Source organism: Solanum verrucosum, unplaced genomic scaffold, assembly GCF_900185275.1.
Source record: "Solanum verrucosum unplaced genomic scaffold, falcon-dt-bn FXZP01000261.1, whole genome shotgun sequence".
Classification (NCBI taxonomy): Eukaryota; Viridiplantae; Streptophyta; class Magnoliopsida; order Solanales; family Solanaceae; genus Solanum; species Solanum verrucosum.
This window is the reverse complement of record NW_026019969.1, coordinates 1650455-1677075: the sequence shown is the minus strand read 5'-3', so window position 1 is coordinate 1677075 and position 26621 is coordinate 1650455. Positions and strand designations below refer to the sequence as shown.

Here is a 26621-nt window from a genome sequence, read left to right as displayed (position 1 = left end):
GGGTTACAACAAAACTTTGTGATAGAAAAAAAAAATAGCTTAGAGAAACCAAAGGACCAAGAAAAAAGAAACAAAAGGTCATCCTCAGCCCCTCAACTTCTCCCAATTACTGGTATTTCTCTCTGTATTTTAAAGATTTTTGTACAGAATATTTTTCCTATTCAAGAATTCGAAAATCAACCCACCCCCGCTTCACCCTACCCCTACCCCACCCCCAACTCCGTTTTCCCTCTTGAAGTAGCAAAATTTGGATACCTTTTAGGGTCAAAAACTTTTCGCGCCTAAAAATGGCGAAAATTAATTGATGCTCATGAACAATTACTTGCTTTCATTTTGTTCAAAAATGGTAACACTTGTTTACTTGTATGGGTTTTCGTTTTCTTGTTCTTTTTTCATGTTGGTGTGAAAAAGAAGACATTTTTTATAGGTTTTGGATTTGCAAAATGGCAGGTTGGTCGAAGAGAGTTGATGGGTTGGGTTTAGAAGGTTTCAGGTCAGTGGACAATGTTTCGAAGCTTGATAGTGTTCTTGTTAATCGTTTATTAAAAGAGGTTAATGGGTGTTTATGTTTTAGGCCATTTCCTCCAATGCTCGGTGATGGGAAGGCGGTGGATTTGTGCAAGCTGTCCTTGGTTGTGAGGGAGAAAGGTGGGTACGAAAGGGTTTGTGCAAGTCGGTCTTGGGGTGTTGTTGCTGTTGAGTGTGGGTTTGATTTAACATCTGGTTTGGCTTTGAAGTTGGTGTATGTTAAGTACTTGGATGCTTTGAACAGAGCAATGGTGAAACTTGAGCAACCTAATAATGAAAAGAGTGAGGTTAAGAAGAGTGCTTTGGGTTTTAGTGCTGTTAGGATGGACCTTGAACTGGATTTGAAGGGGGTTTTGATGAATGAAGAGAAGAAAGACGAGGAACATGGGAAAATGGAGTTTGATCCTGCAGCTAATGGAAAGTTGAGCGATGGTATTGAGGTTCAGGATTTTGTTGAAAAGCGAAGTTTGGACGGTAGTGTGTGTGATGTAAAGGGGATTGATGAAAAATTTAGTGTTGTTAATGCTGAAGAAGATTCAAAGTTTGTGAATCAAAACGAAGATGATCAGCTTGATACAAATGACAATAGGCTAATGAAGTTAAGTGGGGATGAGGACGACTGCGATAATAGGAAGAGGAAGTATAGTGATGGAAAGATGATCGTCGGTTATGGTGAAGAACATCTGAAGATTGACGATGGAAATGGAGACGTTCAGGGTGGCAAAGATGGCATTGGCCTAACAAAGTTTAGCGGGGATAAGGAAGATAGCATTACTAGGAAGGGGAAGCGAGAGTCTAACTTGGACATGCTTAAGTGGGTTACTGAACTTGCAAAGGATCCATGTGATCCTGCCATTGGGCATCTGCCTGAAAAATCTAAGTGGAAGTCTTATGGGAATGAGGTTGTTTGGAAGAAGGTTCTTTTGTTACGAGATGAAATGCTTTTGGAAGGGAATGTGGATACAAGTACTCAAAACTCCATATGGCAGGTACTTCATTCTCCTATATATTGAAACTCCAAAGTGTTTATTAAGTAATTTTTTTTCTCAACATCTCTTATTGTGATTTACCAGATAAAGTATTTCATGTATGTAGCTCCTGTGGAATGTCAACTGTATTTTAATAAGTTGATGACATAACGTTGTAGTTGAGAGGGGGCATGTCCGGTTGACCTTCATGCATCATATAACTTATCTTTATCCGTATCTGTCGCATTTTGCTCAATATTTCTTCTTGATTATTAGAAAATGCTTTCAAATGATTACATTAGGGGGTATGCAGCAGTTCAAGAGCAAAGTTGGGTCTGACTAAGGATTTCTAGATTTTTGGGGAAGTTGAAATATAAAAGGGGTGAGGGCAGTGAAAAATCCATGAGTTTTAGAATCATCTTTAACTGGTGGTGCAAGGACTACTTTTGCTTGTTCAAAACAAATCTAAGTTTACATGTGTCATGCATGATTTTTGTCAGTTATAATTTTAGAAGTTCCATAATGCCTTGGAGACAGAAGGTTCTATTACACAAAGTAAGGTTCATATGAATTCCTTTTCCTCCACTTTCAGGTCAAATTGGCCTTTCAACAATGCATGTTTAATTTTCTATTTACATGACTAAGTGACAAAAATAGCTATTATTCAGTCTGTTCCAATTCATTATATGTTCGATAAGAGAGTTGAAAATGTGAACTGTTTAATATTTTTCGAGAAACATGTGTAATATTTTCAATTTTGTGTCTTACAATAGAAGAATAGATGATAAATTGTTATTAAGAAGAGAATATTAGGCTTGTAAATTTTGTGTTTTTAAAATTGTACCAATACTTCTCATTCAAAATGGACAACATTCTGGTACAACTCAAAAAGGAAAGTATGACAAATATTTTAGTACAGAACTGCAATATTGAAGTAAAGATGAGTTTTAATTTCCAAATGACATGTATTTTTCAAAGTTTGTTCAACTATTAAAAGGGCATTAGTATAGCTTTTAGGAGTAGGAAGTATATATTTTCAAACTCAAATTTGAAAAGCTTAGGTTAGTATGTATTCAATTTGTCATGTTTAGATTGTGAGGAATTTAGAAAATTTCGGAAATTGCTTGTATGTGATTATATCAGAGTTTTTTTGCTCAACAGCTCCATTCAGCTTTCCTTTTTCCAGGGGGGTATTGGGAAGAGGGAGAGAGGAACTTTTGATGAGAATGCTCAAGAAAGTGGATGTATGGTGTGAAACATGATAATTCATTTTCTTTTGTTTTCTTCTCTACTGACATTGACTCAGTTAGAATGATAAATGCTAGAACAGTATCCATTTTCAATAGGAGTTAACATGTCATTACTCATTAGTCATTAGTGTGTTTAGGAATTTGTCAATATGCTCAATATTCTAATATGAGCCCTTGCTATTAAATATATGGATGGTAGATCATTTTTCTTCTAAAATGAGAACCAATGAAATGCCTAGTCTAAAATCTTACACTTTTTCCCCATTAATATGGTTTCGCTACTGTTGGTTTCTTCAAGTGTAAGATGGGCAGACATTTCTTGGAAGATTCTACAACTTGAACAGATTTGAGAGGTTCTAATAGGATGCTGAGTTGAAAAGTTTTCGTAATTGTGATGCTGCAAAGCAGCACTTACTAGTGAGGGAGTCGTTGTTACATAAGTTTTCGTAATTGTGATGCTGCAAAGTGGCTTCTTTAAGTGTATGATTTGTCATATTTTAGCGTATTCTTAAAAATGTCAGCAAATTTGGATGGCTGAAGTTTGCTTTCCAGATTGTTTAGTATCATATTCCGGAATGACCATGCCATATTTGATGTTTTGAAGATCGTGTTCTTAGTAAAAGTAAGGCATGTTGGATCCTTGTAGGCCTTCTGTCTACCAATTCAATTATCTGTCTTGAGGAGATGGTATCATGATTATTCTCCTTAAATGGCTGAGCCTTTTTTTTTTCCCTGGTCTAAAATACTTCATTCAAATTTCTGTCCGGAAATGCTAATTATCTGTTTCCATTTTCCATTTTTGTGTAGCCTGTTTTATATTCATGATTATTGGACTTCCACAGTATCCAATGTGTTACAGCATATACATCTGGAGAGAGTTCTGTGCTTCCAATTGTGAACCCTTTTTATGCACTGTGCCTCTTATGCTAGATAAGCTGCTAATTCAGTAACCTAGTAGCATTCCTCGGTGTATTCAGCATTTTTATCAATCTTAAAATGTGATAGTTCACGGTATGAAGAACTCAAAGCTCTAGTGTGATCTCTTTTGAACCTTTTGACCATTTCTATCTTACTCCAGCTTTCAAACTCATCTAGCCAATCATGATGATACAAACATTTAGGCTCTGTTGAAGATTGTGAATTTACTCATGTTCTGGCTTGGTTTAATTCAAGTTTTCTTTTGCATTGTAGCAAAAACAGAAAATGCATCCATCTATGTATGATGATAATAGTGGGTCTGAGCAGCTAAGGTGCAGCCAAAGGGTCCAATCTGCAAAAGATTCTTCGAAAAAATCAGGTTCTCATAGTGATGCAACTCTGATAGACAGACCTACTGACTCTTCTGCAGAGTCGGGAGTTTGGTGGAACCGTCGGCGTAAGAAAATAGCATCAATTGGGTCAGAGTTCCAAGCAGATATTCCAGAGTGGAATAAGGACATCTATGAATCTGACTCTAAATGGTTGGGCAACCGAATCTGGCCACTGGATAAAAATGAACAGAGCAGAATATTAATTGAAAGAGATCCTGCTGGGAAAGGAAGGGTTGATACATGTGGTTGTGAATATGCAGGTTCTTATGACTGCATTAGGTTTCACCTTTCTGAGAAGAGAAAGAAGCTTAAAGTTGAGCTAGGATCCGCCTTTTATCACTGGAAATTTGACTGTATGGGTGAAAAGGTTGCACTCTCTTGGACATCAAAAGACAAACAGAAATTCCATGATATAGCAAAGTCGATCCCTTTGTCTGAGGATGAGAGTTTCAGTTACTGGCCTGACCTTTTTAAGTTCTTCCCTCACAAAAGCAGAGAATCTTTGGTAAGCTACTATTTCAATGTCTTCAATCTACGCCGCATAGGTCAGCAGAATAGGATGAATACATGTTATGTTGACAGTGATGATGATGAATCAGGGTGTGGACCTAGATCTATTTCTTTTGGGCGGGATCCTAAGTCCTCCATCTCTTGTTCCCCGAAGAAAGCACGTCTAGATCTCATATAGTAACAACAGGTGGATGGATGGATTAACATCAATGGCTTTTGTTCAGAAATGTAAATTCGCGGAGTCTCTTGTTCTCTTTTACATCAGCAATATTTTTGGGTCGGTGGATATGGGGGTTTAAGGGGGGGTTTACCGATATCAATTTTTGTTCTGCATTTCTCAATGTATACAGTTTATACTCCCTTTAGAATTAGCAGTGCTTGAATCAAAGAAACAAGATTTCTAAGAACACAAATTGTCATCTAGCAGCAAAGTCTCTGAGATTTTATATATATAATATACATGCTGCTCTTTACTGAAGTTACCATTGTTCTTTGTTTGATGAGTTTCTTTTCTACTACTTTATCTTGTGTTTGCTTCTTTATGAACCTCTGAAATTGCTGAGCTTTTGAATGGTCCTTATTGTGTATTTCAGACCAATTGATGTATACTCTTCAGGTTCATTTGGTACGTGAGTGAGATGTGATAGACAAAGATATCCAATGAGATTAACATATCTAATCGGATCATTTTAGTGCGTTCCATGGGATCATTATCTCTTATCCTACCAACCAAACGTAGGATAAAATAATCTCATGTTTTATACCATGGGATTGCTATCTCATCCTGCACGCCAAATGAGCCTTCCTATTTCAAAGTTGTCCTGGGAGAATAATTCACTTTTGAAAAATAAATATAGGTCCACACCAAATAATTCACTTTTGAAAAAAAAAAAAGAGGTTAATAATGCAGTATACAAAGAATCTAGAGGACGGTGTTGTTTTATTCTTCTGTTAGCTAATTTGACAGTTTATGGTAGTAGTTGGAATCCTCCTCTTTGGATTTGACACTTGGAGCTAGAGTTTTCGTTACGAATTCAATAGGTCCGAGCAAAATTTTATATTTTTTGTTCAAATGTGATATTATAAAGTCATCCCCAAATTTTATTTTCCTTTTGGTCTCAATCAGTTGAACTGACCTTTGTATTGATAGGAACTGAGAAAAGGAAACTTTGGTTCAATTTAAATAGGTGACAAATGAAAGTTCTCCTACTCAATTAAACAAAATAGAAACTATAGGTTATATAATAATGCTTAAAAATTGTCCACTCAACGTAATGGCTGCCATATACATTTTCCTAATTTAATTAAAGGAATTCCTACGTGTCGACATTCCACAAAATAAAAATAATAAAAGTGTGAGGCTTTACACACTTCCATAATGTGATTCATTGAACAAAAACATATTTATTTGATTAAATATCATGGATTCTTTCTAAATGTTACTCTTATGATATATTTAAACTCACAAATTTTAAAAGTTTTATAATTATTTAAATATTATAATATATTTAAGATCGTAATTTTACATTTTCTAAAAAACTCTATCAAATTACGTTATATAAATTGAAATGAGCGGAGTAGTACATTTATTTTTTTTGCTAGGCCATTTTCAATTATTTTTCTTACCTCTCAATCATGAGAAGAGTTAGCATTTGAAGCACTTATTTGTGATAAGTTCCTTTCATTTCAAAGATATCAATTATGTATTTATTGACTTATTCCATAAAACTATTAACCTTGTTTACTCAACTTTTTATTTAATAGTGTTTATAATAATTTGGTTGTGAATGTTTTCAATCTAAATATTATGACTTAAGATTTTAAAAAAAACTATTATACTTGTCTAAATAAAAAAACTAAATTTATTTACTTTCAAATCATTATTATTATTATTTTTATCTCTTGTAAATTGTAACGGCTTAAAAGGAAATTATTATAAATAAAATCAAGTCTTTTTTTTAAACTCTCATATTTTAACGATGTCAACAATAAAAATATTATCACTCGCCACACTATTGCACCCATTTAGAACTTCTACTAAGAATAAAATTAATTTTTCCAAAAATAACCCAGTTCCACACACATCTCCTTAAATTTTCTAAATTACCTCAAAAATGGATTAAAGTTGACAAGAAAAAATTATTGGGGAAATCTAGTTATCAAATTTTGCAAGATAAAGATTATGAAAGTTGAATAATATGAGGGGTAATGTGGATAGGATTAGAGATGGTAGGTGACAAAAAGCAGATATATGAAGAATCTTGAAAGATGCAGAAATCTTAATTATGATAAATTATAAATATAGTACCTCCCCATCTTAAAATAAGTACTTATCATTTTAATAAAATAATATTTGACTAAATAAATATTATTTCAAAATTTTAAAATAAAAATTAATATGTTTTTTCAATTATGCTCTTATATTGAAGAATTATTTCTTTTTAACAATGCCCATTTTTTTAAGAAATATTTATTAATAAAGGCAACTTAATAATTTCATAACATGAATAAAACTACAATCAGTCATCAGAAGTCTTGAATTTAAGTCTAAATATAAAAAAAAAATTAGTAAAAAATATTTTTCTTTTAATGAAGTCTTATATAATATAAATTTAAATTAATTCAATTTTACACTTATTTTGAGACGGAGGAATAACAAATTAACTCTAATATTTTATGGGACAAAAGACTTTATCATTATTATCTCTACTTCCTTCTTCCCCTCTCTCACTTGTCTGAACCTTTTTAGTACTACAAAGAACTCTTTTTTTTCTTCCTCTCTCTCTAGAATCATCCAAAGAAGAAAGCAACCATGTCTTCTCCAAGCAAACGCCGTGAAATGGACCTCATGAAACTGTGAATCTTTAATCATTTTTTGTTAAAAATTTAATCTTTTTTTGTTCTTGTTAAGTTTGAGTTTCTATTTTGTTTGATTTTTTTTTTTCTGTCTTTTGATTCTATATTTATTTTGTTTGTTTGAATTAGAATGATGAGCGATTACAAGGTTGAGATGATAAATGATGGCATGCAAGAGTTTTATGTGCATTTCCATGGACCAACTGAAAGTAATCTTCTTTACCTTTTTTTCTCAATCTTGCTTTTTTGGCCTTTTTATTAAAGCTTTTAGCTTTTTGAGCTTTTTCTTTAAGAGGGTCTTTGTTATTTTTGATTATTGATTGAGTTTATTTGAGTTATCCTCTGATGGTGTTTTCTTTTGGTGGGGTTGTGGTTCTTGATCAAGATTCTTCAAGGGGTATGAGGAAAAGAGTGGATATTAACTTGGGTGGTTAATGTATACCCCAGAATCAAGATTTTTTTTAATCTTTTGCTTCTATTTGCCCTCTATTTGTGAAATTGAATTAGGAAATTGCCATTAAAATTCATTTAGGCTTCTTCTTGTATGTCTGGAATTCCTTTGGGCCTTAAAGTAGAATAGATACAGGAGTCATCTTTTGGTTCTCTAGTTATTGTTTTTGCTTATATCTGCTTATTGTCTCTTCACCAATGGATCTTCAAGTTACATCTTGCTTTAAGTGGAATTCAATTTGAAAGACTTTTTTGGGGGTGGGGGTGGGGGGTGTTTTGCTCAACTTGTTTGGGACTGAAGCGTAGTAGCAGTGGTTGTTGTTGAGGTGGGTTGTTTTCTTAGGCTTCTACTCATACTTATGGTGGTTTTCGTAGGTCCGTATCATGGCGGTGTGTGGAAAATAAGGGTGGAACTTCCTGATGCTTACCCATATAAATCTCCATCCATTGGTTTTATTAATAAAATCTACCACCCAAATGTTGATGAGATGTAAGTGCTGATACCGGTATAAGTATAGGAGCTTTCATCATTCTTGTTTTCTTTAACGAAGATCTAACATTTCACTAATAATCATTTTTCAGGTCTGGCTCCGTTTGTTTAGATGTTATCAATCAGACTTGGAGCCCCATGTTTGGTAATTAGAAATTACAGAACCTATAAATCATAATTCTGTACTTGAAAAGTTTTACTTACGTTTCTAGCAATATCATTATGAGTAAGTTATTCAAGTATTAAACAATCTTGCAGATTTGGTAAATGTGTTTGAAGTGTTTCTTCCACAACTTCTCTTGTATCCTAACCCATCAGACCCATTGAATGGAGAGGCTGCTGCCCTTATGATGCGAGACCGGGCTGCCTATGACCTAAGAGTTAAAGGTATTGACTCATTCTAATGCCTTAATATTATTCAGTTGAATCAATTGCAGGTTCAAGGTACTAACCATAAGCATTCTGTTATAGACAGTGTGTTCTATAATTAAACTGTGTTTACCTTTTCATGTTTAGAGTAAGTTCTAATGAGGTGTTCTCATTCGTTAGAAACATATATGTTTTAAGCTGTCAAATGCCATCTAGTAATGCACCAATTATCGGCTTAAGAACTCGCTTCACCTTCTTCCCAGACGAAAAGCAATCTTGGTGTGTAAAAGCAAAGTGTGGCTCTCTCTATGATGATCAGCATTCCCAATTCTAGTCCTGTTTTACAAACTACATTGTTCTCTAATCCTAATGCCCTTATTAGCACCACTTTTTAAATTGAAATACAAAATAATGTAGTTAGTGTCTTTACTGCATTTTGTGTGTACCTTCAAGTTAAAACTAACATCAATCAGCTGGGAACATTTATTGGTTCTGGGGAATTGTACTGGTAGGAAGTAGGGACAAACCAAAATGAATATTATTGCCGTGAAATTCAAGTTGAAATACTTAGAGAAGAACTGAAATTTGTTTGCTTAATGCTCTGGGAAATTGTACTGGTATCAAGATAGCTTGAACTGAGACCTGTGTTTTCAGGCGCGACCCATTTATGCTTCTCTGATTTTGGTGACACTGTCAACTTCAATTGTGACTATTTGCTATTCACAATTGATTGTTCCTATTTCCTTCATGTCTCTTTATGGTATCACACTGTCTAATTACTAAACAAGTCCTTGCAAATTTGGATAAATTTTGGAAAAACTTGATAAAATATTGGTTTGTATGCACAGCAAATGAACGGCCAGGTCAAGTATTGAGATGAAGCATTAAAGTTAAAGGTCATGTGATTAGTGTGCAGCATAATTGCTCTATTGCACAAGTGTTTAGATGCTCTTCTTTTATGTTCTGGGTTTTGAAAATGGAGAAGGCAGCGGATATGGTTGTGCAACTTCCTAAACTGAAGTGCTTGTCTTGTATTATTATTCGAAATGTTTATTTTCCACCCTTCTACTCATCTCTAACTGGTTTAAGAGTTTATGGGGTGATGGATGTGTCTTGGTTTATCTGCACATGTTGGCAAGGCAATAATGGAGTGTGAAGAGTTCTCAGAAGTTGCAGGGTTAACAAATTTGCTGGTTTAATAATGGCTTGAGTGGAGGGAACGCTATTATTTTTAGCCTTTGCATAATCATGTTGATGGTATAAATGTGTGCCATTCCGTTAAGTGGATTAGCTGAATAGATGTTTGCACTGTCATGGTCCAATATGCGATAGCAAGTACAGCTGAATTTTCTTCTCTACTGATGCATGTATATATGGAAGTTTATTACTTTTATAGACTCGTGCACCACAAGTAAAAATGGTGATTGAACATGCTAGGAGGTTGAACCATTACATTAAATTGGTCACTTTTCTGCATTTCCCATAGAGCTCAGCATATGTTATTAACGTGGTGTTTGTATCCAGAATTTTGTCAGAAATATGCCAAGCCTGAAGATGTTGGAGCTGCGGGCCCCGAGGAGAAGTCAAGTGATGAGGAGTTAAGTGAAGCTGAATACGATTCAGCTGATGATGCAGTTGCAGGCCCTGTTGATCCATGACCGACCCGCGCTCATTGACTTTCTGTATCTGTAAATGATGTTCTTAGTCCTTTTTAATATCAAGCTGAACTACAAAGTTCAAGACTATTCATTGGGGAAAGATGCATAACAAAGTTCCCCTTGTTTTATTAGTTTAGCTTCAATGTAAATAATTTCACCTTTTAATCACTGTGTTCTTGTTATTTGCGTTGTTCCTTCCCTTTTGTTTTTCTGTGGCGGAGGCAGAATTTTACCAAGGGGATTATCATTTAATGTAACACCCCGTATACGAAACAGACCAAAAAGGTCAGAGCTGGTGGTCCGTGGTTCTCCACTGCAAGCCCTCTCCAAACCCAGCTCAGAAAATCGGCTAAGTCTCGACCCACGGTTTGCAGTCTGTGTTCATGGATCCAGGCCCCCTTTACCCAGCCTCTGATGCAAACGTCGGCCGACCAGCACGGACCGTCATTCGATCCACGGTCCGTAGGTCTGACCGTAGGTCTGACCGTAGGTCAGGGTCATCAGCCATTAGATGAAATTGTGATTGAGTCAACTTCAAATAGTCATAACTCTTAGCACAAAAGGAATTATGTGTCCCATGACCTATGATATGATAGATAATTGAATCCTCTTTCCAACACCGCCAAGTTTGCTAAAATTCGACCTCAGAGTAAAAAGTTATGCTCGTTTTAGTAAAGCCCTGTCGGGCAGACTCGACCTATGACCTCAATCTACGGACCGTAGATTGACCTACAGCCCGTAGGTCCCGTCCGTCGATCACTCTGACAACAGTTAAGTCAGGGGTCTTTTGGTCTTTTCCTATTTCGTTGGACCCCTAAGCTACGTCGTTTAGACCCTAAATTAGTAAATTATGAGGTTTTAGTCAGTTTAAGCCTAGAAACATAACTAGAACTTACCTAAGTCAAATCATTAATCAAAACTTAGAAAATTAGAGCGTAAGAGAAGAAGAGAAGTCAAGAGCCCTAGTTCAAGAACGCAGCAAGGTTCCATCAGTTCCAGCTCCGAAATCTAAAGATTTCTCCGTGGAATTCGTCACTAGGTATGTGGGATTTCACTAGTGGGTTCCTTTCGCCCATCAGGTCCCGAGTTTTCAGTCAGTTTCTTGATTCCTTTATTATGACTAGACCTAGGGTTTATTGAATGTTAGAATTATTAGGTTCCTAACTGTTAGAATGATCCAAATCATATTAGGTTAGATATTTCAGTTATTCAGTTATACATGCCTCAGTTATTAATGCATCAATATCAGTTTAATTGTTGCATTCTCAGTTTGCATGTTCAATTTGAGCTATCCAGTAAGTTACATAAATTCAGTTATAATGTGTTCATTGCTTAATCCATTGGGAGTAGCATAATACCGAGTTGAACTAGAGTTTAGCGTACCCAAATAGTCCCAGAACTACTAGCCATGTAGGTTGTAAGTCCCCTCTGTGGGCATCATTTCAGTGATCACACCAGCATGCCTTTATACCTCTGGCAGGGTATATTGGGTCCTCTCGATAGGGCGTATACATCGGACTCCACATTTAGCTCATGTGGTTTAGTTATCGGTTATTAGTAACTCCCACAATTCAGTCAAATCCTAATGCATTGACCATTTATCAATATATCCAGTATTCAGTTTCAGCATGTTATAAGTTGGTCACTGCATTCAGTATATATATCATGTTCAGATTATGTCATTAATCATTTGCTTTGTTCAGTTATATGTTATTTCAACTTTACTCTATCCTGCATGCTCAGTACCTTTCAAGTACTGACACATACGTGCGCTACATCTTCTCGTGATGTAGATTCAGGTTCTCAGCATCCAGATTACGCTTAGATCGGTTCCCGATCTCTAGTTCAGCAGAATCAGCGGTGAGTCCTTATTCTCCGAGGACAATAGTCATAAGTTTTTTTTCCAGTATTTTTAGTCCTTTAGTTTCAGATTTGCTAGACTTAGTTGGGGCCTGTCCCAGCATTTCTAGTCAGTTAGAGGCTATTTTCAGACATAGATAGATTCAACTTAGTATTGAGTTAATATCTTCCTTGTATTAAACTCATCATTTTTCATATATCTCAGTTATAGGATATGGGTATTCCCCATCACTTTAGATTTATTTATGATTATAGCTTCCGCACAATTTCTATTATTCAGTTTTTATTTAGTATGCTCATGATCATGCCAGCAGGGTTAGCTTGGGATCACTTGTTGTCCTAGGTCCCGTGTCCGCGTCCCGAGAATAGTCTCATGTACCTACAAAATGTTTATTTAGTCTTTGAAATATAGCTTGTGCTACTTTCTAGAAGGACTTATTTTCTCTCAAATAATTGGCCAAACGCATCACAATTTTTAAATAAGCACTTTTGGCCTGTCAAACATGCTCATACATCTCTTGGATGAAATATTCTATATCTTCTCTAAAAAAAAAGGAATAAAATGCAATTTGTTGTCAGAAGCCATGTTGCATTGAAGTCTGAAACCACACCAAAAATTCCCATCTTTTAATTCTCATACTCTGATCTAGTCATTCATTTCAGGACATATGAACTCAATTGGTTGATTACTTGATGGGACATATGAGTTTAGTTGGTTGACTACCTGAACTTCCACCTTGTTGGTGAGAGTTCGATTCCTTATCTGTAATCTCCTCTCCTATCTCCAATTTTTTATTTTTTATTTTAAAAAAGAAACATGTACTACATAACAATGCTCGTAGTACTACTAAACAACACCATGATAGGTTCACTTGTGCCTCACACACCCATGTCTATATCTTTTACAGAATCCAATGCATCTTTCAATCCTATATAACACGGGCTAACCGGCGTTTGAGACAATGTATATAACATCAGCTTGAGATTTATACATAGTAAAGCTTCAAGAGAGTCGATGTTGTATACTTCAAGACAAGGTATTGGAAAAACCATACAAGGAAACTAGAATCATCATTAACTTTAGGATTTAGCCAGCAGTATCTCACCTGTTGGAAGGTTGCCAAAACTGGACCAGCTTTCTCTGTTACATCTAACTAGTTCTTCATGAAACGTTATGGAATGTTCAATCCACCTACTTGATTGTCCATCTTCAAGTTCCCATAGTTTCAACCTGACTAGTTGATCAGTTGATAGACTGTACATGCATCTGGTAGGATGATCCTACAAATCCCTAGAAGAGTTTAAGTCGTAAAGGTATGGCAAAGAATAGGACTATTGAATATATAGATCATCTGAGAGTCCATTAAACTCTATTTAGAAATAGACATGTTGTTAAATCCCCCAAAAAGAGTTCTGCAGGGAAATAAGGCCAACACCTTTTGGTAGCTTTTCATAATCTGGCACTCAAAACTATTTCTGAAAAATAGAATTTAGAGGATGGAGAAGGAGAGAATAACCACAGACAAGCAGTTGCTAATGGTAGACATTAAGAAACCTATGTTTAAAAGCAAATTTATCATACAGGTGAGGCTGGGGATGGAATGGGAAAGTACACAGGTCAGGAGGTATGAAAATCCGAAGGGCCGGTTATTCACAGCACCTCACTCAGTACAGCTACTACTTGCATTACAGTGTACACCTTTAACAAAACAATAATCATAAATGACTTTGCCGTCTTCTTGCAGAATCTGATCTCAATCTCTTCACAGGGTTTGCCCAGCCAACAGAGCTGCTGCTACCACTGCCATTCAACTGTTGGGGTGTCTGCTGGTTTAACCTTCCCCCTTCCTTCGCAGTTGGGAGCGAGCCAGGACTTTTGATACTGCGGCTGACACCAGGTGGTGACACAGGACCAGCAGAACTACTCCCGGGTTTCAAACCCAACTTCTCTCTATCTTTTCTTTTCTTTTTGCAAATAACAAGCTCCCCGGGATGAGTGAATGGGCGCGAATCATCCTGTTGGCTAAGCTCCCGGTTGCTGCTACCACCAAATCTTGTTTCTCTTTGAGCCACATGACTCTTAGCCTTGGCATCTTCACCAGCATGGAGTGTTCCACGTGTCTGCGGCTTCAGCAGTGGGCTAGAGTCAGGTTCCATTTCATTTATCAGTTTGTGTCTCTTGTTTTGACCTACAGGCATCAGCCGTGAAGACGCACCGGGTGTAGTAGAAGCTGCTGGTCCAGCAAAAGAGATGGAATTCCTTGCTTCTCGAAAATCAGTCTCCGGAAATTCTATCTTCAAGATGTCAAAGAAAAGATCATGTACTTTCCTTGCTTCAGATCTCACCTGTGATCATAATAGTAGAAAAATTACAGAAATTACAGAAAGAACATGGAGAAAGCTGGGTATGAGCATGACGTGATAATTGGTGAACCACTCAATGCTGATCTCTTTTCACTGGTTGATGCCAGTTCATTATACATAATTCTTATTCAATGATTTAGTAAACATCAGGAAAACGAGCGTAGAGGTAGGATTTAGACTGGCAGTTGTATGTCTTTTCTGCCAAGGTAGTGTCGAGGAGATGAAGATGAATCTGAACACATGGCCAATAATGACTATGTAACAATGAGCAGAATCAGTGCATACCTCATGTGAGAAACCGAAGTATTGTACTGCACGTTTTAACATCAGCTGCACATCAGACACAAATTCGAGCACTCCGCTGTACTCAGACTCATCAACACGTAGATCAATTGTCTGTAAACCAAACGGACTATCCTCTGACCCACCCATGCAACCAGAACTACCAATTCTTTTCCACAGACCATGTAGCAGTGGAATTATTTGATGACCTCCCTTCTCTATTTTCTTTTGGAGCTTGGTAATGACAGTCTTGCACTGCAAATAGCCAATAGAAGGAAAAAAACATGCACAAGGTCAGGAATAATATCGGCAACACAAGAGAGGGAAAGATTGACACACAGCCATGAGGATTGTATCTTCTAATCTTCTTTATGCAAGCAGATACAGAATGAACCCCAACTTGCTTGGGGTTGAGGCGTAGTTGATTAACACTACTCTGAACCAGTCCACCATTGTGTTCAAGTACGTTAAAGGCAACCATCCAACCATAATTACTGAGGGAAAAAAATATAGTCCTAGCCTAATCAAGTATGTATTTGCCAAAGCTGTCGCCTTGTTAAATATTCAGATAATAGGAAACTGATCATAGATTGCAGGTATAAACTTTCAACTAGAAAGGTATATAATACAAGTCAATCATTTAGATTTTAGATTAGTCAATCAATTAGGCCTCAATCCCAATCTAATCACAGTTGGCTAAATGAATCTTCGGTATCCTTTCAGCTCTAATACTCATTTGAATAAAGAAAATTTAAGTGCAGGTACTTGTATAAAGAACCTATAACAATATGTGCCACACAACCGATTTCTTCTTCCTAACTACAGTATAGATGCAGTATCCATAAATTAATCCAATAAAAAGTAGTTTAAACTTAAGTAACAGAGGAATTACTTCTTTCCAAGTGTTTTTACATTTTACCTTTCTTTGAATGACCTCAGACATCTTAGTCCCTCCACTATAAGTCCCGCTGGCATTCATGAGCTTATTATCCCAACTTTCCCTTGTGGGTTCAAAAGCATCATCGGGGGACAAGCGATTGACTTTTCCAGGTTTTCCTGAATCATGCATCTTCACTGAATTAGAAGATGATTTCCTTGAAGGTATGCTTCGCTTACTCTTAAAGGATGCATCATTTTGACTAATCTTTGGACCACTAGGCCCTGCATGCGCTTTGTGTCCACGATCATTTCTCATTTGGAGATCATATTTACGATCCCCTTGAAATGCCATCTGAGAAGAATCTCCACGCTGCACAGCTGGCTTCTCAATGAGCGTCTCTTCTGGCCTTTCTACAGCATGCCTTGGTCGAACCCTCAAACTGCGTTTCCTTTTTATTTTGGGTTGCAACACCTGTTCGTCTTCACCTTCATCACGATCTTGAATCCAACTACCAGATTGCTGGAGATCCACATGTGAGTCTCCAGATACTGCAATTTCTCCTTCCTCTAATTCATCTGCCTGAAATTTAAAGATGGAAAATATGGAAGTTATTAAGTGTTATGAGGACTGGGTGTACACCTTTAAAGAAGAAAAAAGGGGAATGAATCTTCCCACCATCCTTTTGGCCCGAGAACTGGGCCTGGCATCTAATGCAGAAAGAGATCCAAATTTCTGCTGAGATGACACAGACGATGATACTATTTGTGTCGGCCTTTGGTTGTCTGAAGATGATCCTGATGAACCCACTTGATCGGGTACACGAGTCTTTATAGCACCTTGTGGACCTTGGTGGTATTCATATCTATCAGCAAAACTGGGACCATCTTCTTCTGACTGGTCTTTGTTAACTGGTGTAACGCCAACTGCACCACTAAATTCATCATCTTCAAATTCCCCAATTTCACCTTCTTCATGGGCTGAATATCCATTCCTCTCCCCAGAACTTGCTTCAGAGAACTCTCCGTTGTCATCATCCAATTCTGTGTAAATAGGAACCTTCTTACCTTTGGGCCGCCCCCTTCTCTTCTCAGATTCAGGAGCTAATCCACTGGAGTCCACACCAACACCACTACTGAATAAGACATTCTTTGAGGGCTTTTTTGCTAGATTGGCTATGGCTGTATTAACATCCTTACTGGTAGCACGAAGCCACTTCGGAACCTGGTCATATCTAGTCATCTCCTCTTCCCAATCATATTCTTCATCCATTTGATCAAATTGTTCTACCTCCTCTTCACTCCTAGCAATCATGCGATTTACCTCCTGAAGAGAGGGAACATCATGAAGTGTCTCCTGATATCTCTCCTCGTCATGTAATAATGTCTCTAAAGTCAAACGTCGCTCTTCATGTGTAGTCCTTTGGTCAAAACGCCCAGCATTAATAACTTCATCAGCCATATCAATCTTATACTGTTGAATGTTGTTCCGAATGAGACTCTCAATAGATCCCATATAGCGGTCCTTGCCTGCGAGGTCATCATCAGAATCAACTACGCCTCCACGGTATTCATCCTCTTTCTGATGACTTGCAATTTTGTCCACAACTGCCTCCAAGTAAATGACTTTAACTTCTCTCTTCTGCCCTATACGATGGGCTCTTGCAACTGCCTGTTCCTCATTTTTGGGGTTTGGATCAGGATCATAGATGATGACAGTATCCGCAGTCTGCAGATTTAATCCACGACCAGCAGCACGAATGCTTAGCAAGAAGATAAAGCAATCAGTATCTGGACTATTAAAATCCACAATAGCTGATTCACGGTCCTCTAGGCTTGTTGTCCCGTCAATTCTTCTATAGACGAGTCGTCGCCACTGCAAATGCTCCTCCAAGATATCAAGCAGCTTTGTCATGGTACTGAAAAGAAGCACCCTGTGCCCTGCTCTTTGAAGTTTAATTAATATCCGATCAAGAATCCACAATTTCCCACATGATTTAACAAGGAAGTCCTTTGTAACATTGAGATATGGATAGTTAAGCAAAGGATGGTTGCAAGTTTTCCGAAGTTCCATACATCTGTTATTTAAAACTTTATATGTTTTAGGCTGGTAATTTGGATTTTTTTCAGCCCTTCGCTTCTCATCTTCAGGGTCAACTCTAAGTGTACCAGTAGACTTGATCCAATCATAAACAGCGCTCTGAAAACCTGACATTCTGCATCTTAAGACAACTGAGACCTGCAGTTGAAGTAGTCATTAGAGAGGAGGTCCAACATCAAAGTTTTATAAGGACAACCATGAAAGTATACCTTGGGTGGAAGTGAACCTTCAACATCTTCAACACGACGCCTGAGCATGAAAGGCTCAAGAATTTGGTGAAGTCGATGGATAACAATGACCTTCTTCTCAGTCTCAAGCCAGTCATCTTCAGCATTGTGTGTCGGACCTTCTTTCTGAAAGGGCTTAGAGAACCAATCATGAAATGCTTTCCGATTATCAAATACTTCTGGAAGTAGTAGATTTAGAAGTGACCACAATTCCTTCAGATCATTCTGCATCAAACACATTAACAAAGTTTCTTATGCTAATTCATAGGCAAGATGAGATAAGTAAGGAAGAGTTCATGTGGTTACAAGGAAATTTAGCACCCAGATGCAACCACTGAACAATGTTTAATATCATATGGAGAAAAAAACTAAGGTCACTACTAAAACAGGATACTTAAACATTCATACAGGGGTCTTTCCTTAAGATGTATTATGGTCTCAATGATGAATTGTGATCGTACACAATAATATTGCTGGACCACAATTTTCCTTCCAAAAAGGTTCACAAACTTATCAAGACTAGAAGCCCAATAACAACCAATTAAATCCCAATGGAGCAGCATATGACTGAATTCAAAAGATGTACCATTCTATATGTGCAAGTTTTCAGAACAATTGAGCAACTGCGCTCAGGCTTGAATAGTTTTGTTAGCATTTGAACCTAGCATAGCCTACTCAAAGGTAGGACATAGGCAATACTTATGGCAATAATGCAGATCCAAACATAAGCAGAAGACAAATATCTGAACATAAGCAATGATAGACGCAATGCACCTGCAATGGTGTCCCTGTGAGAAGCAAACGCCTTTGGCATCGATATCTGTCAAGATCGCGAGCAAGAACTGATTCCCTGTCCTTCATACGTTGTGCTTCATCAATTATTATATACTTCCAATCGACTTTTGAAAGTTTAGCACGATCATACATGATGAACTCGTACGTAGTGACAAGAACATTAAACTTCATCGCACAAACTTCCTACAAGATGTGGAAGCAGCATATAGAATCTTCAATACCAAATTCAACAACTTAAACCGGTTAAATTTCATCAGCATGAATGCATCTTACCTGCGAAAATAACTTCGATCTTTGATCCTTTCCACCAACATAGAAAATGCAGGACGCAGATGGAAGCCAATTGAGAAACTCACTCTAGAAATATAAAATGAGTAAGCACAAAGGGAAACCAGAAAGGCACACACTATCAACAGCAATTGATTACCAACCTTCCAATTAACTAGAACTGCATTAGGCACAATTATAAGATGTGGTCCATAGTTTTGTTTGAATTCCATCAAATAAGCAATTAATGCCATAACCTGTTGAGACAGAGAATGAGGATCAGACGCATATCACTATCCCACAAGCTACTGACTATCTGCTAAAAATGTAGCACCCTGAAGATGGGTAAAATAATATGTTTTCCTTCTGTTTCAAATTTAGCATGTTGTTCAATTATGTTCAACTTCTTTTTCATGCTTTTGACACACTCATAGTTATAAGGATCCAACTAACAGAGAAAAGCAGGACACAAGATTGGATGAAAGGGTAGAAATATTCACACCTGCACAGTCTTCCCCAGACCCATCTCATCAGCCAATATACCATTTAGCTTATTATTATACAAAGAAAGCATCCACTGCAACCCAACCTGTAACATTTCAATACAATTTTTTTTTATCTCACGTAAAAGCACAAAGTGAGATACTGAAACAAAGAAAATGAAGCCAATCCTTTTATGCATGTATTGAAATTTACAACTTACAAGCTGATAGTCTCGCAAAGTTCCAGCTCTTAACATGGAAGGCTGCTTGATAACCCTTTCATTCACAGCATGGGCAAGATGGTAATACCTGGAGACATTTAAAGTGTACAGAGTTAATGCACCTAAACAATGACACCGCATAGAATGTTAAAGACAAGTATAGTCAGTTAAGATAAGTGATGGATATCCTAGATGTAAGCAACCACAATGCCAATGACAAAATGAACAGCGACCAGATAACTAATTTTCTTCCACATAACCTAGGACCGCTCAGCTACTATTCAAGAGCAAACTGAACTTATCAGCAACAAATCATCAACCGCCGAACAGAACTTCTCACATCCAGATATGTCCCCAAATGCCAAAATCTAAGAGAGGGATCCAAATTAAATAGTGTGTACTAAGGAAAGAAAATGAGTTACTTGTTAACTGATGAACCATCTCTGGGTGCATTCATTTCAGAGAAACGATTCCTAATCATGACTTCCTCCCGAGCACAGGCTGCTGAAGCTCTTACTTCTTCTTCAGAGAGGCCCTGTTATCACGGAGAAATATATGAATGAATGCAAATAAAACGGTCAGCAACTAGGGAATGGAAGTTTATCAAGCAAATCCGGTACAACAGCAGGTCCATATGTTCAAATTAAGAGTGTAGTTGAAAGACAAACTTTGGTTTTATTCTTGTTGCTCATAACATATATAAGATACCAGTAGCGGAAAAGGCATCTGGTCACTCCTGCCTTACCCAATGTTACCCGTAAAATTGCACCAACGACCTTTTCCCAAAGTATAGCAATTCGTAACACATGCAAAAAAACTTGAGCCAGGCGATTGCACAAGGCAAGGGGAAGAGAAGTACCTGTGCACGTGCAGCAACTGCAGCAGCATTTGCAGCCTCGTCAACCTCCTGCTGTTTTTTTGTGGCTGTAATTTTACCTCCCAATTTATGAAGATACTCTTCTGTCTGACTCAAAAATGATGAAAGAACGGCATATCTCTCAGCACCATCACCAGGAACATTGGTCTGCTGCTCTAGCAACATCTCCCTGTATCTCTCAACATCATTATTCTTCAACGCCTCCATTCTTTCATTCCGGTTATCATCCTTTTTCTTTGAGAACTCCCTCAACATCCTCTCATGATACTTAGCTACTCCCCTGTTGCGTGCAGTTCGAGCATCACGTATTGCCCAATGAGCCTCAAGAAGCTTCTTACGCCATTGAAAAATTAATTTTAATTGTTTTTCTCTGCTAGCTTTCTGGGAGGCCTGCACTTGCCTAGATAGATCCTGACGTTGACGCTCGCATAGCCTCACAAATTTTCGGTAATGTCTATCAGGCATTGCCATTATTTCCTGCTGTTGTTGGTCAATCTCATCCCTCATTCGTGCCTGTATACCAGCAAGTCGGAGTTTCTTTTCTTCTATTTGCAATCTTAGAACAAGATCTGGTCTAATCCTTTTCCTCTCTAAATTAATAGCTAGTATGTCACCAATCTTCTTTATACTTTCCTCCCTTTTTCTCTTGTGAAATTCTGAGCCTTCCTCCATTAGAAGATCCTTGATATCATAACCCAATGTTAAATTATTGTTGTTGTTCATCATCATGGATGGTCCAAAACCATCATGCTTTCGAGTGAAGAAAGGAAAATCAAATAATGGTCCATGATACTTCCGAGCTGGGCCCGTATCTTTTTGTTGAGTAGCACTAGACTGCATAGGTTTTTTCGCCTGAGTAGTATCAGAACCAGTAACTTGTGATGCAACAGCTTTACCCCTATCTGGTGCAATATCACCTCTGCTAGGAGTATTCTTAATAGCATGATCAGCATCCTGGTCAGATTTACCAGCATGTCCCATGATACGCTGCTCCTCTTTTCCAGGAAGAACCACTGATGCATTCTCCTTTGTCTCAGTTGTGCTACCTGGCACAGGTGCGGTTGCGGCAGCTGTACCCTCCTCTCTTGTGACCTCCTCCTTTGAACCATTCAGTCCATTAGATGGTACTACAAGCTGAGGACCCTTCTCACTTGGTTCCGGGGGTCTTCTGTTATCTTCTGAACCTTTTCCTGATGTTTTCTCCTGATTGACTGTACCACTTACTGTACCACCAGGAGGAAATGTTTGCTGCATTTGCACATCCAGAGGTGGCGGAATTATAGCTTGGAGTAATTCACGTGGTAATGTCCCATCTCCTTTCTACAAGCAAGAAAAAGAAGATCAAGATATATTTAATAATAACAGACTTGAGTATTTTGAACAAGGGAAAGCAAAGTATGTAAACCTGACAGGTACACTAATGGACAAACCTTTATACGTCTAAATGCAAGTATTTGGGCTTTAAGAACATGCAGTTGCTGCTTACTGAAACCCAGTTGTGGTTGCACCTGACGGACATTTCCACCCTGAGACATAAGGGGATTCCCCAAGTTCCCATCTGGAGAAGAAGCTGCAGAATGTGGTGAAGGTCGACTCAACTGCCTGGCATACTGCGTCTGCAAGGTTTCTTGGGCATTAGAGGTGGGTTTAGGCAGCGAGGTGTTATCCACACCCTGGTTTGGGTTTACAGATGACTGTGGGTAATGCATCGGAGGTAATCCACTGCTAGCCATAATTGGTTGTCTAGGAGGCAAATTGTTCTCTCTGCCATGAGCAGAAAACTGCTGCTGAGGAATATTATTTGGGTTATTAATTGAAGCTACGCTATGAGACGCAGCGAGAGGACCAGTTGAAACAGCCTGCCTAGTTTTAGCAGAACTTGACCCCGACAAATCACTTGAAGAATGAGCATGGGGCGAACTGTCATTTGCAACTTGAGGTGATGAAACTTGCTGCTTTGGCATATGACCTGATGAAGATTGAACAGGCACATTGTTTTCAGGCACTTTCTGCTGGGCAATCATTCTGGACTGCATGAGTGGAATTAGTTGTTGCATAATGTTAGCATTTGCAGGTAGTGACAGATCAACATTACGTTCATAAGCCAGCGCTTGCATTGCCTGCATTGCCTGCATCTGTGCAGCCATAGCAAGAGAGTTACTCGCCATGTTCGCCATGCTTTGCTGAGATGGTGGTGCCTGCATGGGCTTTGTAGCTACCGTTTGGCCAAGCAATGTTGGCTGGGAAGGAAGCTTTGGGTCTGGCCTCTGATCGGTCATGAACTGCTGCCCCTGGTCTGATTGCTTCTCGCTACGAGAGAAATGTTGCTCTGAGGATATCTTTGATGATGATGCTTGGGCATGGTTCGGTGCTTGCATGGCAACAAGTTCCTGAATTTTCATATTAGCAATTCTAGGATCTTGGTCCTTTGCAGAAGGGCCTAATATTCCCATTTTCATTTGCTGCTGATGTTGCATCCCAAGAGCTGACTTCTGTTGTGCAGCCTGGAAAGCGTACTGCAGGTATGCCTGTTGGACAGGAGTCAACATCGGTTGCTCAAAGCCCTGGCTCCTGTTCTGACCATCCTCTCGAATGGTGGGAGAATCATGCTGTTCAATATACCTCCTCGACTGCTGAGGCAGCTGCATGGATCCAGACGGTCCAACAAAATTACCCCCACCTAAAATTCCATGGGGACTGCCAGTCTGGAAGGCCAGAATAGCTTCGTTTCCTTCAGGCCTTCTAAGTAACTGTTGTTGTAATGACTACAAAATGAATATCCAATAAGTGATATGTCAAAGTTATTTATAAAAGAAGGTTAGTGATTCAAATAAGACCTAGATTATTGTGCTTCCTTATTGTAGACAATAAGCCACTACGATATTTTGAGTAAGGAAACATAATAAGACACTAAGATTAAACCCACATCAGTTTGAAATGAGCAGCTATCATGATTCAACATAACAAGTCTTGACACTTTATTTGAAAACATACCTGGTAAACTATTATTTCAAAAAAAAAAAAAGGAACAACCATCTCTCCAGACATCACTAGTAGGAAGCAAACAAAGCAACAAAAGTACATGGAAAAATATTATAACAAGAAAGCATACAAGAAATTCGAGAGAAACTGGTATGACTGACAAAGTTGATCAATGTTGAAGGTCAAATACTGCCAGTCAAAAGCATGAAAGATTTTCTAGGGAAATTTGCAGCATTCTATGCACATAATGGACAAAAATCCTCTAGTTTCGTTAAGCAACATCTTATTTCGTCCTGTGCTGTAATTCGTCTTCTTCAGTTCACTTTTAATAAATGTGTTTCCTGTTAAGGATAATCAACTCAGAAATCAAATACAGTAAAATTTTAGACATGAGGACAATTACAACTTTTTAGAGTTATCATTAAGTATCAAATGTGGACAAAATGTGTCCTATGTATGGACGAAATAGAAGATTGCATTCCATAACCTAAGCAATGACAGTTAATCTGGTATGAGTTGAGAACATCATTGCAGTTAAGAATCACATGGACAAAATGTGTCATATTTATGGACGAAATAGAAGATTGCATTCCATAACCTAAGCAAGGACAGTTAATCTGGTATGAGTTGAGAACATCATTGCAGCTAAGAATCACATTAACTTCCAATAGTGTTGGAAATATAAACCTTTTGAACAGGTCAAGGTTAAAATATTAAAGACCTGGCAGAGTCGAGCACTTAAAATAAGGAAGAAAAGGTGGTAACTATATCTTTATCAAGAAAAGGAAAAGTAGGAATCATAACATGCTAGACAACACGTACTTGGTGGAACTTAACACTTCCACTAGAGGGCAGACTAAGATACACAGTTGATTCTATGAAAAGTGAATTTTGGATAACTCTAAAAATCAACATGCGCTAATACATTTATCAGCACAAAAAATTGCTCTTTCTTACAAAAAGCAAATCACTCTCTCCATCAAGCCAAGATTTTCAAAATCCTCATACTTCCAAAGCTTAAGTAGTTAAGCAGCTGGCATCTCAGTGCTAATTGAACAAGAAAAAGATTGTCTTTCACATAGCAAGCAAATTCATGTCACTTCAAACCAAATGTTGAACAACATCATACAAAAAAAGAACTTGATGTCATATCCAAGACCCACTTCCAAAATAGAATAACAAACATCAATCCTACTTCAGAAAAAAAACAGAATGCCACTTGAAACACCCTCTCTTCCTCAAAAGCACAAGTAAAATTCAGAAAAAAGTTGTTAACCCTAACCTGCCGTTGGTGCTGTTGATGCAGCTGCTGCTGATCCAACCCCATATGAGATGCAGAAGAAGATGATGTTGGAGAAGCTGAGGCTGATGCCGCCGTGTTCCGCCCATGTCCACCACCGGCGCCGGCGACACCACCTTGCTGAGCTCCACCCCCAGATTGCATGCACCCTTAAAAATTCACCAAAAGAATCTATTTCCTCCAAAAATGTTGCAACTCACCTGAAATTTAATTGATTAATTTCAGAACCCCATCATCAAGAAAATAAGTAATGAAACATTAATTTCAGTGGAAACCCCTGTAGTTTCCTAAAACCCAAGATTTCCCACTTTCCGATCCCCAAGGTTCAAATCAACCACCTACCCCCCTTACCTCACCACTCTCTACACCTCTCTGTCCCACACAACTGTACTTTATCTATAAAAAAATTTCGCTCTTTTTTTTTTTCCTGTATGTATAATTTCCTTATTTTCTTGATAAAAAAAGCAACCGAGAATTTTGCAGAGGGTAATGGTGAATGGATTTTGGCGCGAATCTGTGGGCCTATGACAAGATCGGAAAAGTCTCCGGCGATCTTCCGAAGTTGCCGGAATCTCTCTATATATATGCTGTCTGGTGTGTGTGTGTGTGAGTTTTCACGCAGTTTGCATTTTTAGTCCAAGCCCTAACAGCTGTTATTTCTATGTGGGGCTTCTCCTTTTTGCCTTTTTTCTAATTTCTGCTTTTTTGTTTTTTACTCCTCCTCTTAAATTAAAATGACCAAAACAAATTTTGAGATTTGAAAAAAAAAAAAAAAATCTTCAATTTTGTGAAAATTTGCAATATTTTGTAAATTATATTCCCCTCAAAGAGTTTTCTATTTATCTAAGTTTTAATGAATTCTATTAATATCGATAAGAGATAGCAGATAATTTATAAAATTGATTAATATACGCATAAATTGACATATATATATATCATGATTATCAAATTAAAAAAAAAATCATATGAAGAGGTAATATAAATGAAAAATGAAAATTGTACAATGACTATTAAGTGTGTGAAATTCAAAGTTTAAAAAATGATAGTTTAACCTGTTATAGCATAGTAATAAGTACTAATTATTTTATCATATCATAATAAATAGATATCATTATTAATTAAATAAATACCTTTATAATTAATGTGATTATTTTTCTATAGTCAGACTATATTGTTACATTACAAGTACTTATGTGTGAACGTTATAAGAGATTTCTTGTTCAAAATATTTATTACAATTTTTTTAAAGAGTCAAATAATATAAATATTGTATATATTCATCATATTGATAGAGAAAATTTGCAATTTATTATACTTTTGTATAATTTTTAAATATCTAAATTTTTAATTTAATTTTATATTAATAATTAATTAAATTAATTTTAAAAAATGAAACGTGATAACTATTTTGAAACTGATTACATTATTTTTGTAATTTGTATGTATGGATTCTTTAAAATTTTATTGTCATTTTGCTCAACAACTTGAGTTTACCTTGGGTTAAGGGCTGGTTAAAGTAAAGAGAGGTTAGGTGAGTGGAATTCATTTGACCTCAGAAGAGGTGATATTTACCAGAATGTCCAGATTTTATAATCTTT

The 26621-nt window shown here is 37.3% G+C and overlaps 3 protein-coding genes across 5 annotated transcripts; 2 read left to right on the top strand and 1 right to left on the bottom strand.

Annotated features, from left to right (window-relative positions):
- The first annotated feature begins 424 nt into the window (after positions 1-424).
- LOC125816438 (AT-rich interactive domain-containing protein 1) lies at positions 425-5044 on the top strand. 2 transcript variants are annotated; one of them, XM_049496044.1, is made up of 3 exons: positions 425-493; positions 575-1517; positions 3938-5044. In XM_049496044.1, exons 1-3 carry the CDS (start codon positions 444-446, stop codon positions 4742-4744), a joined length of 1800 nt encoding a protein of 599 aa, XP_049352001.1. In that variant the 5' UTR covers positions 425-443; the 3' UTR covers positions 4745-5044. The 2 variants fall into 2 exon arrangements, with proteins under 2 accessions (XP_049352001.1, XP_049352000.1); XM_049496043.1 differs by having other exon boundaries at positions 425-1517.
- Positions 5045-7268: 2224 nt separating this feature from the next.
- LOC125816175 (ubiquitin-conjugating enzyme E2-23 kDa) lies at positions 7269-10554 on the top strand. Its single transcript, XM_049495765.1, has 6 exons — positions 7269-7422; positions 7552-7631; positions 8248-8362; positions 8455-8507; positions 8621-8749; positions 10256-10554. The coding sequence occupies exons 1-6, from the start codon at positions 7379-7381 to the stop codon at positions 10387-10389; spliced, it is 555 nt and encodes a 184-aa protein (XP_049351722.1). The 5' UTR covers positions 7269-7378; the 3' UTR covers positions 10390-10554.
- A 3212-nt stretch (positions 10555-13766) lies between these two features.
- Positions 13767-25677, bottom strand: LOC125816744 (ATP-dependent helicase BRM). 2 transcript variants are annotated; one of them, XM_049496367.1, is made up of 15 exons: positions 25493-25677; positions 25006-25223; positions 22172-23506; positions 20724-22061; positions 20287-20399; positions 19865-19952; positions 19664-19750; positions 19326-19418; positions 19168-19251; positions 18874-19077; positions 18082-18324; positions 16451-18010; positions 15815-16354; positions 14899-15150; positions 13767-14595 (listed from the first exon to the last, which is right to left on the bottom strand). In XM_049496367.1, exons 2-15 carry the CDS (start codon positions 25165-25167, stop codon positions 13966-13968), a joined length of 6729 nt encoding a protein of 2242 aa, XP_049352324.1. In that variant the 5' UTR covers positions 25168-25223; positions 25493-25677; the 3' UTR covers positions 13767-13965. The 2 variants fall into 2 exon arrangements, with proteins under 2 accessions (XP_049352324.1, XP_049352323.1); XM_049496366.1 differs by having other exon boundaries at positions 25006-25663.
- Between the last annotated feature and the right edge of the window lie 944 nt (positions 25678-26621).

Excerpts from the sequence above, each read along its gene's own strand:
- LOC125816438 (XM_049496043.1), top strand. The coding sequence starts at position 444 with ATGGCAGGTTGGTCGAAGAGAGTTGATGGGTTGGGTTTAGAAGGTTTC. Across the intron at positions 1,518-3,937 it reads CTCAAAACTCCATATGGCAG|CAAAAACAGAAAATGCATCC; the intron begins GTACTTCATTCT and ends TTTGCATTGTAG.
- LOC125816175 (XM_049495765.1), top strand. The coding sequence starts at position 7,379 with ATGTCTTCTCCAAGCAAACGCCGTGAAATGGACCTCATGAAACT. Across the intron at positions 7,423-7,551 it reads GAAATGGACCTCATGAAACT|AATGATGAGCGATTACAAGG; the intron begins GTGAATCTTTAA and ends TGTTTGAATTAG. Across the intron at positions 8,363-8,454 it reads CACCCAAATGTTGATGAGAT|GTCTGGCTCCGTTTGTTTAG; the intron begins GTAAGTGCTGAT and ends ATCATTTTTCAG.
- LOC125816744 (XM_049496367.1), bottom strand. The coding sequence starts at position 25,167 with ATGCAATCTGGGGGTGGAGCTCAGCAAGGTGGTGTCGCCGGCGCCGGT. Across the intron at positions 19,751-19,864 it reads CTTTGCGAGACTATCAGCTT|GTTGGGTTGCAGTGGATGCT; the intron begins GTAAGTTGTAAA and ends GAAATGTTACAG. Across the intron at positions 19,419-19,663 it reads GTCTGGGGAAGACTGTGCAG|GTTATGGCATTAATTGCTTA; the intron begins GTGTGAATATTT and ends CTGTCTCAACAG.